General features: G+C 34.3%; 1 protein-coding gene across 3 annotated transcripts in view; it reads right to left on the reverse strand.

Moving 5' to 3' along the window:
- Positions 1-456: 456 nt before the first annotated feature.
- Positions 457-16,473, reverse strand: part of cmtr1 (cap methyltransferase 1) — a 59,631-nt gene continuing 43,614 nt past the window's right edge. For all 3 annotated transcript variants that reach the window (XM_087305357.1, NM_200133.1, XM_087305356.1), the window contains 13 exon segments: positions 14,549-14,681; positions 11,935-12,114; positions 11,781-11,837; positions 11,600-11,657; positions 9,242-9,310; positions 7,648-7,779; positions 7,405-7,530; positions 5,449-5,540; positions 4,378-4,446; positions 4,118-4,165; positions 2,374-2,486; positions 2,174-2,282; positions 457-1,096 (listed from right to left, as the gene is read on the reverse strand). In XM_087305357.1, coding sequence (XP_087161483.1) covers positions 961-1,096; positions 2,174-2,282; positions 2,374-2,486; positions 4,118-4,165; positions 4,378-4,446; positions 5,449-5,540; positions 7,405-7,530; positions 7,648-7,779; positions 9,242-9,310; positions 11,600-11,657; positions 11,781-11,837; positions 11,935-12,114; positions 14,549-14,681 — 1,322 coding nt within the window. In that variant the 3' untranslated portion in view covers positions 457-960.

Consider the following 16,473-nt stretch of genomic DNA (forward strand, 5'->3'; position numbering starts at 1 on the left):
ACAGCAAGTTTTTACGCAGTGAATGCCCTTCCAGCTGCAACCCATCTCTGGGAAACATCCACACACATTCACACACACAAACTTATACACTATGGACAATTTACCTTACCCAATTTAGCTTACCCAATTCACCTGTACCGCATGTCTTTGGACTGTGCGGGAAACCGGAGCACCTGGAGAAAACCCACGCGAACACAGGGAGAACATGCAAACTCCACACAGAAACACCAACTGAGCTCGACCCAGCGACCAATTAGCTGTGAGGCGACAGCACTACCTACTGCGCCACTGCTTCGCCCCTAATATAATGTAATATAATAACAGAATTATATAAATACTAATGAAAATATTGCTAAACATTTGTCTCTGTCCTTTTTCTATTTTTAATCTTCCATTCAACCAAAACAAAAATGTAAAACCATTCGAGAAGAATAACGAAGCGGGACCAACATGGAATATTCTTCCTCCATGATTTTAATACAACCATGATCACGAATAGTCTTAAAATCGACATGTTTTCCCCTCAGAACAGTCAGTCTAATATTTGTAAACACTGAAAAAAGAAATACAAACCAAAATGAAGAGCGCAAGGCGACACATGCAACACAGTAGAGCCAATGCTAACCGTCATGCGCTTTTGTTAAACGCGTTTATCGCACTGACGGGATGGATCTAAAAATCGAACGGTTTAGCAGAGGAATAATTCATACGAGGAATCAGGGGCGTGGGGTGGAGGGGGGTTGTAGTTCAGGAGAAAAACACACCAACAAGCGAAAAGCAGTATGATGTAAGTTTCTCCTCTAGAAATGCCAGACACATGCAGATACACACTGCTGTCTATTTCTGAAGCCCTGAAGTTTGAAGAAACTGAGCAGAACGCTGGACTGTTTTGAAAGCTACAGCGCCTCCTGGTGGACAGGAGAATGAACAGTCTGTTACTTTGTGTGTGCATGTCTGTGGTTATTGTTGATAGTGCTTATGGATGAAGGAAACCACATCATCTTTGGAGAGCTTGTCGGGGTTGATCCTCGTCTGGGAGTCGTGAACTCGGACGCCTTCCTCCCAAGCCCAAAACAGCCTGTCTTGATGACACACGCTGAGGAGCAAAAGAACAGAGAGAACAAACTGTCAAAGCATTGCCCGAAAAACACTAAAATATTGTCAAAATAAAGAAAGAATGCAGGGTTTATATGAATGTAATTATAATTCTTTTATATATATATATATATATATATATATATATATATATATATATATATATATATATATATATATATATACACAGTAGGGGAAATTAGTATTGAACACACCGTAAAAACAAAAACACATTCATAAAACAAAACATGATGTTATGGCTCGTTTCCACTGACTGGTACAGTACGGTACAGTTCGGGTCGGTACGGGTCACCTTTATCAGGCTTGCATTTCCACTACCAAGGGTAGCCTTTTGGTGGGCGTGGTATATGACAGAAAGTTTCAGTCGACGTCATGCTCGCTCGAATAAATGTCTACAGTAAAGCTGTACGGGTCGCTTACATATAACATGAGCAGCACTTCTTACAAAACAGATGCTTTATAGACAAATACTTGTTTATAAATGTTTATTACTAACTTTTCTATGAACAGGATATGATTATAACTGCAGATCAATGACAGTGCAAAATAGCCTACTGTAACGTCTGCAATTATATAAAATAAATATATAAATGCAACATAAATGAACACATAGAGACCCTAACGGTCTCCGATATATTATTAATTACAGAAAAACTATACACATCATACATTTAGTACTTATATGAGTGCAAAAACACACACAATATAGCCCACAGTCAGCGCAAACCTGTGAATAAGCTGTGCATGTCATTTGAAAGGCCTTGCTTGTTTTTAGAACAGAGTTCAAAATGATTCTCCATTTTAGTCAATCATTTTAAGCCCAGAAAAGTCTTTAAACAAAACTACTCAGCAATAACCAAACAGAATCTCAAATAAAAACTCAATTTATAATAAATATATGAAAAAAGAGGATGTTGTGGATTTAAAAAAAAGCTCTTTTATTCTGAAGGCTAAGGCCAGAAATAGTTGTGCAATATCTTGTTTGTAATGTAATTTAATGTTCAGGGCTTCAATCCAAAATGTAGTGCCAGTCATGCCGGATTACTTTAATACTTACTGGAAAGGTGCCACAGAAGTGGCTGGCAGATCGTAAGTGGATTCTTTGGTCTGCTTGTTGTAGAAAAACTTTCTTTTAGAACTTTTGCTGAAAGCCATTGTCCATGGGTCTGTCAAAAAAAGACAAATAATAATCATTATTATCAATGCAAATTCAAATTTAGCATGGCACTGCATTGATATGAAGCTGTTTGCCCTCACCATTCACTGTTTTGATGATGTAAAGGCCGGTCGGGAGGAAATGACGATCATCTCTGCCTGTGTACGATAGTCTCGGCATCCCTCCTGAACTTTTGGTTATCTTCATTTCCAACCTGAGAGAAAAGAAAACAAAAAAAAAGAGCGCACTTTTGAAAATAAAAATAGTTTTTCTTTCATTTCATGTTAATTAATATAAATAACATTTTGCATGTAAATATAAATTATTTATGATAAATTAAAGAAATAACAAATATATTTATTGTATGTTATATGGTATTTTCATTCATTTCGAATAAAAACAAAGAATATAATAAAAGCAAGATAATAATTACAAATAATTGTATTACCTAATTTTGCCATTATTTTATTTCATTTTTGTTTTAAAATGACAGCGTGTATTAAACAAATTATCTGACATTGAGAAAAAAAAGAATGTAAATAACTTTTAAAACAATTTATTTTATAATTTATTTCCTTTTTTAAATTTAAAATGTATAAATATAAATTAAAACATTTAATTAGTTTAACTTAAAATATAATCAATAAAAACAAAATAGAGAAAAAATTTATAAGCAATGTAAATGATTTTTATTTCATTTAAAATGTAAAATATTAAATAGAATGCTTTATGCTTTAATTTAACTCAAAATATAATAAATAACAAAATAGAAATAACATATTTTAGCTTTTACACTAATATAATAAAAAATAGTCTTGCTTTTATTTAAATTATGCATTATTTTGTTCCTTTGAAATTTAATCAAAAATCATTTTATAATAGATTTGTTTTGACATGTTTTGTAATGATGTGAAGCTGAATTTGACACAATCTACATTGTAAAAGCGCTACACAAATAAAAGTAAATTGAATTGATTTTATTTCATATTTCTTGTTGTTTAAAAATCATGAGTCACAATGAAAAGTAAATAATTTAAAAATCTATATCATACACGTTATATTTTGATTTCATTTAAAAAGTATTCTCAGAATTTCGTAAAAATATTTTTTGTATATATTTTAATTAAAAGTCATTTTAATAGTGAATTATTTTGCCATGGTTTTATTTTATATTTGTTTTAAAAAGACAGCGTTTATTAAACAAGTTATATGATATTGAGAAAAAAAGAATGTAAATAACTTTTAAAACAATTTATTTTAGAATTTACTTTCTTTTTTTAATTTAAAATGTGAAAATATAAATTAAAACATTTAATTAATTTTACTTAAAATATCTTCAATAAAAACAAAATAGAGAAAAATTAATAAATTAAATATTTTAGTTTTTACATTAAAATAATACAAAAAATTATTGTATTTTAGAATTAAAATATGTTACTTTTAAAATAAAATATTTTCAGAACGAAAAATTAAAAGGCTAAACATGAAAACTGAGTTACTTGAAGAATGATAACATAAAATAACATTTTGTTTTATTCAGTTTAGTTTATATTTAAAAATAAATATTCCACGTTTACAATATTCGATTTCATTTTAATATAAATTTAATGAATGCATATCTTAATTTTATTATGTTTAAAATTTCACTTGAAATATTTAAAATACGGGAAAAAAACGTACAAATACATATTTTATATTGCTTAATTTTTTCAAATAAAATGCATTATAAAAAATTAATTAGTAAAACATGTTTTACTTCATTTAAAATTATATTCAAAATAAATCAAACAAAAAAATAACAAAAAAATCTGCATGCATGCATGTGGTTGACATAATTGAACGCACCTCACAAAGATTTTCTCCATCTCCTCCAACCTATAGACTTCCTTCACTCTAATAAATGAAAGAGAAAGACTGTGAATGGATGAAGCAGAAACAACAAGCGCATTGTATTATAATATCACCCGAAACATGAAAGCTCCTGTCTAGGCTCTAGTAAAACACTGTATCTTCATCCATTTTACATACAGCTCCCTCCGGTGTTCACAGATCATCCGTCACTGACATGCCAATTAAAAACGACCACGGAGAGAAAAAAATTTTACCGGATCGGGTTCATGTCGGGCCTGCTGGGTTTGGACACGGCTTTCACAAACTTCTCCACCATCTGGATTCTGCAACAACAACAAACACACTAGTAGCATTAAAATTAATTTAAGGACTCTTCCTGCGGGCACATTTATTGTCACTGTGAACGAGAAGTTGCTGCAGACTTTTATTTCAGGATGATGTATATACAACTATCTTAGCAAATTAATTGTTTTAGGGGCGTGACTAAGCATATTTTGTACAATGACATCATCAGAGAACAGGCTATATACAGAAAAAATTCAATACCCTTAAAGATTCTTTCCATATATTTTAAACCTCATCGCCACTTCAGGTTGCAACCGGTCACATCGACAACATTTTTACTTACAGTATATTTAGTAAATACTGATTGCAAGAAACTAATCCAAACTAAAACATTTTTATAAGCTGAATAAAAATACTAATCCAGCAGGTGGCGCTTAACGTTACGGTATTATTTTTATATATATATATATATATATATATATATATATATATATATATATATATATATATATATATATATATATATATATATAAAGAAGTCTTGTTCAATAGAAAAGGAATATAGTTTAAAAGAAATATAATTCAGAAAGATGGGGAAAAGGGTTTGGGGAGAGTTATTACAACCTAACAGAGACCTCCTCGTTACTATTTCTGTTTGTTGTCAAAACTGAGTTGGAGGGGCGTGGTTAAGTATGCTAGCCACGCCCAATTTTTAAGATATACATTGTTACAACTTTACTGAGAAACAAACAGGAAGTGCATTTTCAAAATTCAACTAAAGATTAGAAGGGCATTTTTTTTCTTGACATTCACAGATTAATTGTTCACCACAGAACTAATGATGAGAGCTAACAAAACCATATGGTTAGTTTTGATTTCTTAGGGACTGTAAATACGTGCAGCCTAACTAAAATCAGAAAGTATACAATGTTAAAAATGAGGTAAAACTCTGTGGTTGCCAAAGGTTTCAAAATTTGTTAAGATTCAAAAAGGCATCTGCTAACCACATAAATGTAAAGCAGTAGTTAGTGAAAAAAGACCTCTGGTTGAAGTGCTGATCTCTGACGTCAGTGCCGTTGAGAACAAGAGCATCGAGAACATGCACAGCGTTGATCCTTCGCTGGGCTTTTCCCTGCAAGTACAATCAGGAAATTAAACTAATTGAACCATTTATTCAAGAGATCTGTTAAAAAAAATGCAGATTCTTCCAATAAGAAAACAATTGAAGTCTTTATGAATGAGTCATTGAATCATTTGTTCAAGATGCAGATTTTTATGATAAAACTACTTATTACAAAGTATAATATAAGCATTTATGATTTGCATAATTGAATTACTTGTTCAAGATATTTGTTCAAAAACACTAAACCATACAATGGGTTTTTCTATGCCAATACTTGAATCAGAAAGTATTCATAGCGCTTCACTTTTTCCACTTTTATTATGTTACAGTTTTATTCCAAATGGATTAAATTAATTTATTTCCTCAAAATTCTCCACACAATACCCCATAATGACAATGTGACAAAAGATTTTTTGAAATTGTAACAAATTTATTAAAAATCAAAAACCTGAAAAATCACATGTACAGAAGTATTCACAGCCTTTGCTCAATACTTTGTTGATGCACCTTTGGCAGCAATTACAGCCTCAAGTCTTTTTGAAAATGATGCCACAAGCTTGGCACACCTCTCCACTTTGCAGTACCTCTCAAGGTCTATCAGCTTGGATGGGAAGCGACGATGTACAGCCATTTTCAGATCACTCCAGAGATGTTTAATAGGATTTAGGTCTTGACTCTGGCTAGGCCACTCAAGGACATTCAGAGTTGTAGTGAAGCCACTCCATTAATATTTTGGAGGTGTGCTTTGGGTCATCGTCCTGCTGGAAGATGAACGATCGCCCCTGTATGAGGTCAAGAGCACTCTGAAGCAGGTTTTCATTCAGGATGTCTCTGTGCATTGCTGCATTCATCTTTCCCTCTATCCAGACTAGTCTTCCAGTTCCTGCTGCTGAAAAACATCCCCACATCATGATGCTGCCACCACCATGCTTCACTGTAAGGATGGTATTAGTCTGGTGATGAGCAGTGCCTGGGTTTCTCCAAGCGTAACGCCTGGCATTCACTCGAAAGTTAAATTTTAGTCTCATCAGACCAGAGAATTTTATTTCTTATGGTCTGAGAGTCCTTCAGATGCCTTTTGGCAAATTCCAGGCGGGGAGTGGCTTCAGGTTAGCCACTGTACTATACAGGCCTGATTGGTGGATTGCTGCACAGTCTTTCTGTAAGGTTCTCCTCTCTCCACAGAAGAACGTTGGAGCTCAGACAGAGTGACCATCAGGTTATTGATCACCTCCCTGACTAAGGCCCTTCTCCCCTGATCACTTAGCTTAAATGGCCGGCCAGCTCTAGGAAGAGTTCTGGTGGTTCCAAACATCTTCCACTTACAGATGATGGAGGCCACTGTGCCCATTGGAATTTTCAGGGCAGCAGAATTTTTTTTCTGTAAACTTCCCAAGCCTTTGTCTTCATGCTTTGTTTGTGCTTTGACATGCACTGTCAACCCATGTCCAATCAACTGAATTTACCACAGGTGAACTCCAATTAAGCTGCTGAAACATCTCAAGAATGATCAGTGCAAACAGAATGTATCTGAGCTCAATTTAGAGCTTCAAGGCAAAGGCTGTGAATACTTATGTGCATGTGATTTTTCAGGTTTTTTTATTTTTATTAAAAAATAAAAAAATGTTCACATTGTCATTATGGGGTATTGTGTGTAGAATTTATCATAAAATAAATCCATTTTGGATTAATGCTGTAAGATAAAAAAAAACTGTGGAAAAAGTGAAGCACTATGAATACTTTCAGGATGCACTGTATAGACAACAACTCAATATAACAGTAAAATATAATGGGGATAAAAGCTTCTTCTCTTACAGTAATCGTATGAATCTCTTAACAATCTTATCTTTTAATAGTATTTAGAGTGGTTCACCTCTCCCTTCAGCTCCTGGACGATCTCTACGCTCAGCAATGTGTCTCTGGGAAGCTCCATTTTGAAGTTCTCCAGTTTCTTCCACCGTGAAGGGGCTTTACCGTCCCACGTGTAAATCTGAGATCTCTGCATGTACAAAATGCTTAAGCATACACTCTTTTTGCAACAGGTAAGATAATTTGACTGCAAAATGATATAAATACGACCAATATTTCAAATCGAAAATAAAGATATATTCCTTACCCCAAGTGCCAGGAGAAAAAGCTGTTCTCCACCTCCCACAATGCACCTGTAGTCCAGCACGTGCTGTAGTTTCTCCAGATTTACAGAGTTCAGTGCAGTAGGTCTGGAGTTAAAACTGTCCATTTCTGAACCCTGGGATAAAACAAAAACAAACAGCATTAACTTCTTCTTTCAGTCATTTAAGTGAACAACCCAAACAATATATTGTTTACCACTCATAAATAGGTCAATAAAAATCACTTTGTTAGACTGCAGGGTTAAACTTTCATATTCAAAATGTGTCAAAGCAAAGATCGTGGTCCCATAATGCAGTTAAAAAAGAAAAAAATCTTTCAGTATTACTTCTAAATAATGAAATCAAGAAAAACAACATAGAAAAGGTATATATATATATGCTAAATTTTGATAATATTCTACAAGTAGTTTAAAGCCTTTTTTGAATCAGAATGTCTGTCCAGATTAATGCTGAGTAATTGAATCCTGAACCCAGTGGCATGAGACGCTTGCTCCAAATCTCTAAGACTCTCCTGGCAGCTATTTAAGGAAACAGATTGGTCTGGAAATAACCACCTCTGATGTTTTGCTGTTTGTTTCTATCAATGATGCTCAAAGATGTAATCCAGAAACACTGTAAATAGACTCTGTAATCTGTAATATACACTGTGTTGTTTATAAACACTTCAAATCGTCTTCAAGGAAACTGCTTAAATACGTGTTTATGTTGAAAAGCTTAATCGTCTTATTCCTGATAAGGAAACTCAATAATACGGCCTCCAGGATTGATCCCATCTCATTTAACACTCTCAACAATAATAATCAAGTTTATAAAGATATACTTTTGCCATTTTTGACAGCAACAACAACAAAATTGAATTATTAAACATTAACTTATTCTTATTAATAGTTGTAGGTTAGTTTTCTATTTTGTTTGAGTTTGTTCTTCCTACTTTGGCGTAGGTTTCCTCCAGGTGCTCGGGTTTCCCCCCACAGTCAAAGGACATGTGCTATAGGTGAATTAAAGAAACTAAATTGGCCATAATGTATATGTGTGAATGAGAATGTATGGGTGTTTCCCAGTACTGGGTTGCAGCTGGATGGGCATCCACTGCATAAAACATATGCTAGACAAGTTGGTGGTTCATTCCCCTTATGAATAAAGGGACCAAGCCAAAGGAAAATAAATGAATGAACTTATTATTAATGTTTTCAATGTTTATTATTAATGCCATTAATTAATTAAATGATTATTATAATTAATATACAAATACAACTTATTTATTTGCTCATTTGAATCAAAATATAAGCAATTACCCCCAGTAATCTAGTCTAATTAATTAACAATCTACCCAATTTTGGGCATTATTTATTTCAAACTGATTACAGTACGGTAATATTGTAATTTGACATTGAAATTAATCAATACAACAAAGACTTGTTTTGTGGGATTCAGCCACTTCTTTTCTGAAACATCATGCCCACAAGCGTTTCCACACTCCTAGTAAACTTCTCAAGGTCTATACATAAACACACACACACACACACACGCACGCACGCACACACACACACACACACACAAACACACACAATCTATTACCTTCACAAGCTCATAAAACTTGTTTTTGGGGTCTGACGTTGAAGGAGTGACTCTTGCTTTATCAGGGATCTGCACAAAGAGGAAGACGCTCAAGGTCTCAGTCATTCACATCGACATCAGCAGTTTGTCCTTACAGATACTGTACCTACGCAAAACAATCTTCTCTGAATGCTTTCAGACACAAAACCAAACCTCACTCCACTATAAAAAATGTCAAACCGGATGATTAACACTTAAAAGATTGAACTCTTGATTTAAACACCTACACAATTGTATTTATTCGAGGTTTAATTGAAATGTAAACATCGGCTTCTATAATACATCAGTAAATCTATAAAGTAAAACCTAAACTATTGAAATCAACATGACACTTCAAATAAAGAGTATATTGATTATTCTTAACAATCTTTTTTGTTGTTTTATGAATGGGTTATATGTGCTGAAGTGTTCAGCCACAGAAATCTTCCGGTGAAAGATTGATTGACTATTTTCAGTTTCATAAAGAACCTTTTACAGCATCGATAATGTAGATTTAGATTTCGTTTAATGACAAAACATCAGTAAACAGCACTATTACATCTTGCCTGAGGTATTTATATTCACATCGGTTCATTTTTAAACAATGACAACATGTGATGCACTCCCTATAGTCTGTCTGAAATAGCATTTAAGTATGGCTTAGTAATAAGTATAATTCTTGAACGCAGGCGGTCAAACACTAAGCATAGAAACAGTTTCTAAAATAGAAATTTCAGGTGCTGCTGTCACACAGCAAAAACTCCTTTTAACACCAAAAATATGACTTTTATTACATGTAGGAAGAACACAGTGTAGGCTCAATAATCAGGCACGCTTGCCTCTGTTGGTGTCGTCAATCTGGCAACTTGTGCAGGGCTCGAAATTAACTTCTTTACTTGGTAGCACCGGTGCTCCCAACTTCAAAAATTTAGGAGCACACACCAAAAATGAATGAGCACCGCTGCAAATTGTTTTTTAAGGGATTTATTGTATTTTGAAACAACATTAATTAGGACTAACAAAAACCAGAAAGAACTATCTAACTAATGCTGAGATGACATTGATATTTGTGTGCAATAATTCCAAAATGAATGTTGAATAATTTTAAAATATTAATGATGATGAAAATGACAATAATAGTAACAATGAATTACATTTCTCAGCATCATGCTGCCTTGAATGAGCTTGAATGCGAGTTATCTGCTATAAAAAGTCTGAAAAATAAATGTATAGTTTGCATCAAACAAAAATGAAGCATTGCAGTAAGAAATATTTATTTTGTACTGCTGCTTATATATGCATGTCAGTTTAATAAATAATATTTCTGCTACAAAACAAACAAAAGATTATAATAAATAATTAAATTCAAGGCTGAAAGCTGCAAAACAGTCATCGGTAACTAAATAAAAAATAATAATATACACCTCAAGACAGAATAGACAAAAGAAAAGTAAGTAAAGTCTCACTTCTATCACTCTTTAAAAGTTTTGGTTTCAGTTTGTGTCAATTTAAATGTTCATTTTTCTTTGTTAGTGGAAAAGCAGGCGAGTCAGTCGACCCAATTTATGAGCAGGTTGAGCAGGATTCTTGCGATGACCACCGGCGCAATACTGCTGTTTGTTATGAGATTACGCAGATTCAGTGTAAACTTAGTAAAGGCGAGCTTCTTTGGCGATGATATGTACAGTATTAGATTTGACTTTTAGCGGACATTTGCGCTGAACACGCAGTGAATGCAACGCATCAAGATTCAGGCGCCTTCTCCGAAAAGCACGTACTCGATTGATCTCAGCTGGCGGATCAATATTCACCACATATCATGATCGCTCTCATCTGCGCCTCAACTTTAGGTGGGGTTTGCAAACCTGTGTGCTTTAAAATTTCACTCTTCAGCCGTTTGCATTTCCCGTGGTCATAAAAGCTCCTTCCCTGTCATCTTACAGCGGAATACCTTGAGTGATTGACCGCTAATATGAACCGATATAGCGGCACGGAAGATCGATTCAGCACGTTTTTAGAAAAAAATCAAAACAGGTGGCACTACAACCATTATCTGCAGTCGCACTAATGCTCCCAAATATATTATGAGGTCACAGAATAATTTTCGGGCGCATATGTGAACAAAAATTTCGAGCCCTGTTGTGTTTGCGTGGAGTATGGCTGGGTGAAAAAAAAACTCCGGTGTTTTGAATTTGCACTGCAATACCCACTTCAACCACTTGGTGTCAATCCTACATACTGCACCTATACAAAAGATTCTCGATTTCTCCAGGATCATGCAGCTCTATTATGAAGTGTTTGGTCAGTACCATGCATGTAAATAAATATTTTAAGACTCACCCCCCACAATTTCAAGCATTCTTTGCGTATGTCTGCTTGCCTGGCCTCAAACAGCGTCCTAGAATAACACAGCCTCATCAGTAATGCCTTTATAGACCCACACACACGTGCGCGCATTCAAATGAAAGAGAGTTTGAAATGAACGCTCTGAAACACACCAGAGGAAGAATGTGTGACTCACGTATCTCTGACGTACGCGTGGATCTTCGCCAGAGCTTTGATCTGAACCGCACAATAGCTGCAAGACAGGGGATCAGAGTTCAGTAAACAAACCTAAGCATGAATGAATGCATGGAGAGAGAGACAGAAAGAGGATCAGAAAGCGCTGATGATACCTTTCATTGGAGCCGATCATGTATTGGAAGAAGTCAGTGTCTCCTTTAATGATGTCCAGAGGGACGACTTCAATAACGTCTCTGTCTGAGTGTCTGAACTGATTCAGCTTCAGGTTGATGGTGAACATGTATTCTCTGACGGCATCCGTGCCTGGTTTTAAACCCTTGCACACCACGTACCTGCATGAAATATAAAAAAAATCAGTTGCTATCATAGAGGGGAGTACTTTTTCAAAGATTAAAATCATTCTTCAGCACAGTTAACTAAATTGAAGTAACTTTAAAATTCAGTCAAACACGGCTTTTGCTGTTTGTTCAAACTATTTAAAATGTTTTTATAAACTTTTTTTACTATTTAAAATGAGTTGAAACAACACAATTCCTAAGTTTTTTTGGCACAACTTAATTGTGTTATGTTTAATACACTTAAATTTGTAAAAACAATGAAGTCAACTTAATTGATTTGTGTTGAAGACACATGAAGGATTTGTGTGAAACCAGCATTTACAGTGCTACAAAAATGTCTAAATTATTATAAGATGATTTTATTCTTAAATTATAAATTAAAAATCCAAGCAACATATTGTTGCAATCAATCCAAAAAATAAGTTAAGAATTACAAAAAATGATTTTTGACATTTTTTAAATGTCCTGATGTCAATATTATCACAAATGAAATGTCTTAGATTTTAATATATTTTAGCTTACAATTTATTACCTCCAGTCTTTAGAGTAACTTGATCCACCTAGAATCATTTCAGTATTTTGTTGTAATTAATGTTCAAAACAAATTTTGCTGCTTTTTTGTGTGAATTCAATCAATCAATCAATCAATCAATCAATCAACTTTTATTTATGAAGCACTTTACAGCAACCACGGTTGACCAAAGTGCTTTAAACAAGTAAAAGCAAATTATACAATATAACAGAAAAGGAGACGATGCAAAACAATATAAAAAAAAAATACCAATAAAATCCAACAAACATTAAAACATAAAAAGTGTCAGTGCTATGCATTAAAAGTCAATTTAAACAAGTGGGTCTTAAGCTTGGCTTAAAAAAGTGGCAGGTCGGTGATTAAACGAAGCTCAGTAGGAAGGGTATTCCAGAGTTTAGGACCTGCGGTCACCGCACTGCTTGTATCTTGACCGAGGGACTTCAAGCAGAAGTTGGTCAACAGATTGCAAAGCTCTGCAGGGTTTGTGCACGTGCAAAATTTTGCATAAATAAATAGAAGCAAGGCCATTGATGACATTAAAAAAAAACATAAAAAGTTTAAAATCAATTGTAAACTTAACAGGGAGCCAGTCGAGGGAAATGAAATTTATCAAGAAACAGAAAAGATATTAATTTTACATTTATAATATTAATAAATTTATATTTTTTCATAAAGACAGCCTGAAAAAATATTTTAGTTTTAACAAAAATATTAAGATATAAAACATATTAATTATGAAAATGTATATTTTCAACATTGATGATAATTATCATTATTATTATTTCTTCTTATTATTATTATTATTATTATCATCATCATTATTAATAACTGAGAACAGAGTTCCATATAAGCATATATGAACAAATTCTGAAGGATCATATGACACTGAAAAATTTGCCAGAATATACAGCTGTCTTTTTTTTTATCTATATAAACAGAAAGTAATTTAACATTGTAAAAAATGTTCACAATATATTACTGTGTTCACCGGATACAGTAGTCAACTTTTAAAGTGGATTATTAACTTTCATCAAACTTGCCCTAAAACTGTTGAACAACCCCCATAAACTAATGAACAACCCCCAAAACAACTGAACAATCCCTAAAACTATTGAACAACCCCAACTATTTAGAAGCGCTTGTGTGTGATCCTAGTCCTGTGAAAAGTTGATGCCATCCATTGAAAACTTTTAGAGGTCTCCATAACGCTGGGACAGGCCGTATCTCTCTACTTGCACAAGAAGTTTGGCCAGAGGAGAAATGGTCGTGCACAAGTGAGCCTGGTTTCTCTCAAGGTTTTTTCCTTCACTTTCGTCAATTGGTGAAGTTTGTTCCTTGCCACTGGCTTGCATGGTTTGGGACTTGTGGAGCTGTGCATCAATGGATTTGCTCTTCAGTGTTTGAACTTTTAAAAAAAAACACACTGAACTAAACTGAACTTCAACTCCGAAAACTGAACTGAAGCAGTTTCGATTAACTAGAACTTCTATGTTAAGCTGCTTTGACGCAATCAACATTGTAAAAGCGCTATCGAAATAAAGATGAAATTAATTGAAACACCCAATTCTTGTACTAGAACAATTTTGAAAAACATTTTGGATTCCCTTTGAATGTTGACTACTGTATACGTGCAGCCTTGGTGAGTATGAGACTTTCAAAAACATTTTTGTAAAAAACAAAAAACTTAATTATTCCAACTCTTATTATCAACTTTTGACTTTTTGAGGTAAATCAAAAACCAATGACTAGCCTTAAAGTTAAAGCCAGTTTCTGCCTATTGAAGAAGAAAAAAGCATATATTGAAGTGCTGAACAGAGAGAGCCAAGTGCACACAAGTCTTGATGTCAAGAAAGGTCTCTCTCTACCTACAGTAAGTACTGGAGAACGAACACACACCTCTCTGAATTGGCAGGCCGGCTGGTGACGGGTTTGAAGAGCGAGACCCTCTCGAAGCAGAGGTACAGCAGATAAATCAAGCCCACGCTGAACGGAGTGAACAAGTCAAACGTCTTGCACAAAAAATGGCCTCCTGTAAAACACAAACCATTTGTGTTGACTTATGGCAGCAAAGTAGTATAACAATAATCATTTGCCTACTCAATTGGTCCATTTATCTCAGTCAACCAACGCTATTTAATAATGGTCATTTGCATATACGCCTAATAGCCCTGATATACTTTTTTGAAGTTGAATAATGAGCTGCAGTGAAAAGCAAATCCAGTTGGTACAGCGGAGATGAAATTAGGGAACAGTCTAATATTATTAGGAATATTACAATAGTTTCTTTTTTGGCCTCACTTTATATTATGTGGCCTTAACTAATATATAAAGAGTCAAGATATGATATAATATAATATGCACAGAGACATCCTGAATGAAAACCTGCTTCAGAGTGTTCTTGACCTCAGACTGGGGCGACGGTTCGTCTTCCAGCAGGACAATGACCCAAACAACACCCCCAAAATATCAATGGAGTGGCTTCACAACAACACAGTGAATGTCCTTGAGTGGCCCAGCCAGAGCCCAGACCTAAATCCTATTGAACATCTCTGGAGAGATCTAAAAATGGCTGTACACCGTCGCTTCCCATCCAACCTGATAGAGCTTGAGAGGTACTGCAAAGAGGACTGGGCAAACATTCCCAAAGACAAGTGTAGTAAGCTTGTGGCATCATATTTAAAAAGACTTGAGGCTGTAATTACTGCCAAAGGTGCATCAACAAAGAATTGAGCAAAGGCTGTGAATACTTCTGTACATGTGATTTTTAAGATTTTTTCTTTTTAATAAATTTGCAACAATTTCCACCAATCTTTTTTCACTTTGTCAATTCGGGGTATTGTGTGGAGAATTTTGAGGAAATAAATAAATTTGATCAATTTTGAAATAAGGCTGTAACAAAAAAAAAGTGGAAAAAGTGAAGCGCTATGAATACTTTCCGGATGCACTGTTCTCACAATGAAATGAACACTTCGCTGTCAATCAAGTTTGTCGCTAATTTTAAAAGGATGCCAAGGAAAGCTTAGTCTCTTGCATTCCTTCTTCCTTTGTTGTCTGTTATTCACCTTATTCACCGCCGACGAGCGAGCAGTGCCATTTGAATCTTTTTGGCTTGAGACTTCCGGTCTCATTCACTTCCATTCATTTTTTGACGTTAAAAACTGCTCATTACGCTGCTTGATGTTGCAATTTGATATTTTCTTATTATATTGTTCTACTTGGTCTGTATAGTCATGCAAACATTTGTTTGTAGAGCAAGTAGTTTGACCATTTTCTGCCGTTTAATATTCCTAGTCATTTCTCCCATAGGCGACTAAATCAGAAGTTCTAAGACAATCGCGAAAACAGGTGCACTTCCGCATTTTAGAATAAGGTCAATAGAGTGTGTGTTTTTTGTATTTTTACCTACAAAATCTGTCTTACCTTTTATCTCTGTTTGTATGCTATAACACAGTTTGTATCTCATTCTAAGCTCCCCAATCAAGAGCTTCTGAATTCCCCAGGGAATATGAGGACAGTGAAAATATCACATGACCTAAATGCTGCAACACAGAGAAACACTACTGTCTAGACACAGAGTGGAAATGAGCACTTGTAAGTTTTGATTTTTATCACTTTAGATTGGGAGTGAATGCAAAAGACTTTTTCTTTTCTTTTTTTTCTTATAATAAATTAGCTTAGAACATTTCATTGCAAACTAGCTTTGGGTTTTGTTATACTGTTGTCTTTGTTACATCATTGTAATGACTCTGACCTTTGAGTCTCGCTCATCAAGATGAACAAATTAAATTGAAATATTATGTGATGCTTAAAACTTATCCACA

The sequence above is a fragment of the Danio rerio genome, chromosome 23 (genome assembly GCF_052040795.2).
Source record: "Danio rerio strain M-AB ecotype USA chromosome 23, GRCz13ab, whole genome shotgun sequence".
Taxonomy (NCBI): Eukaryota; Metazoa; Chordata; class Actinopteri; order Cypriniformes; family Danionidae; genus Danio; species Danio rerio.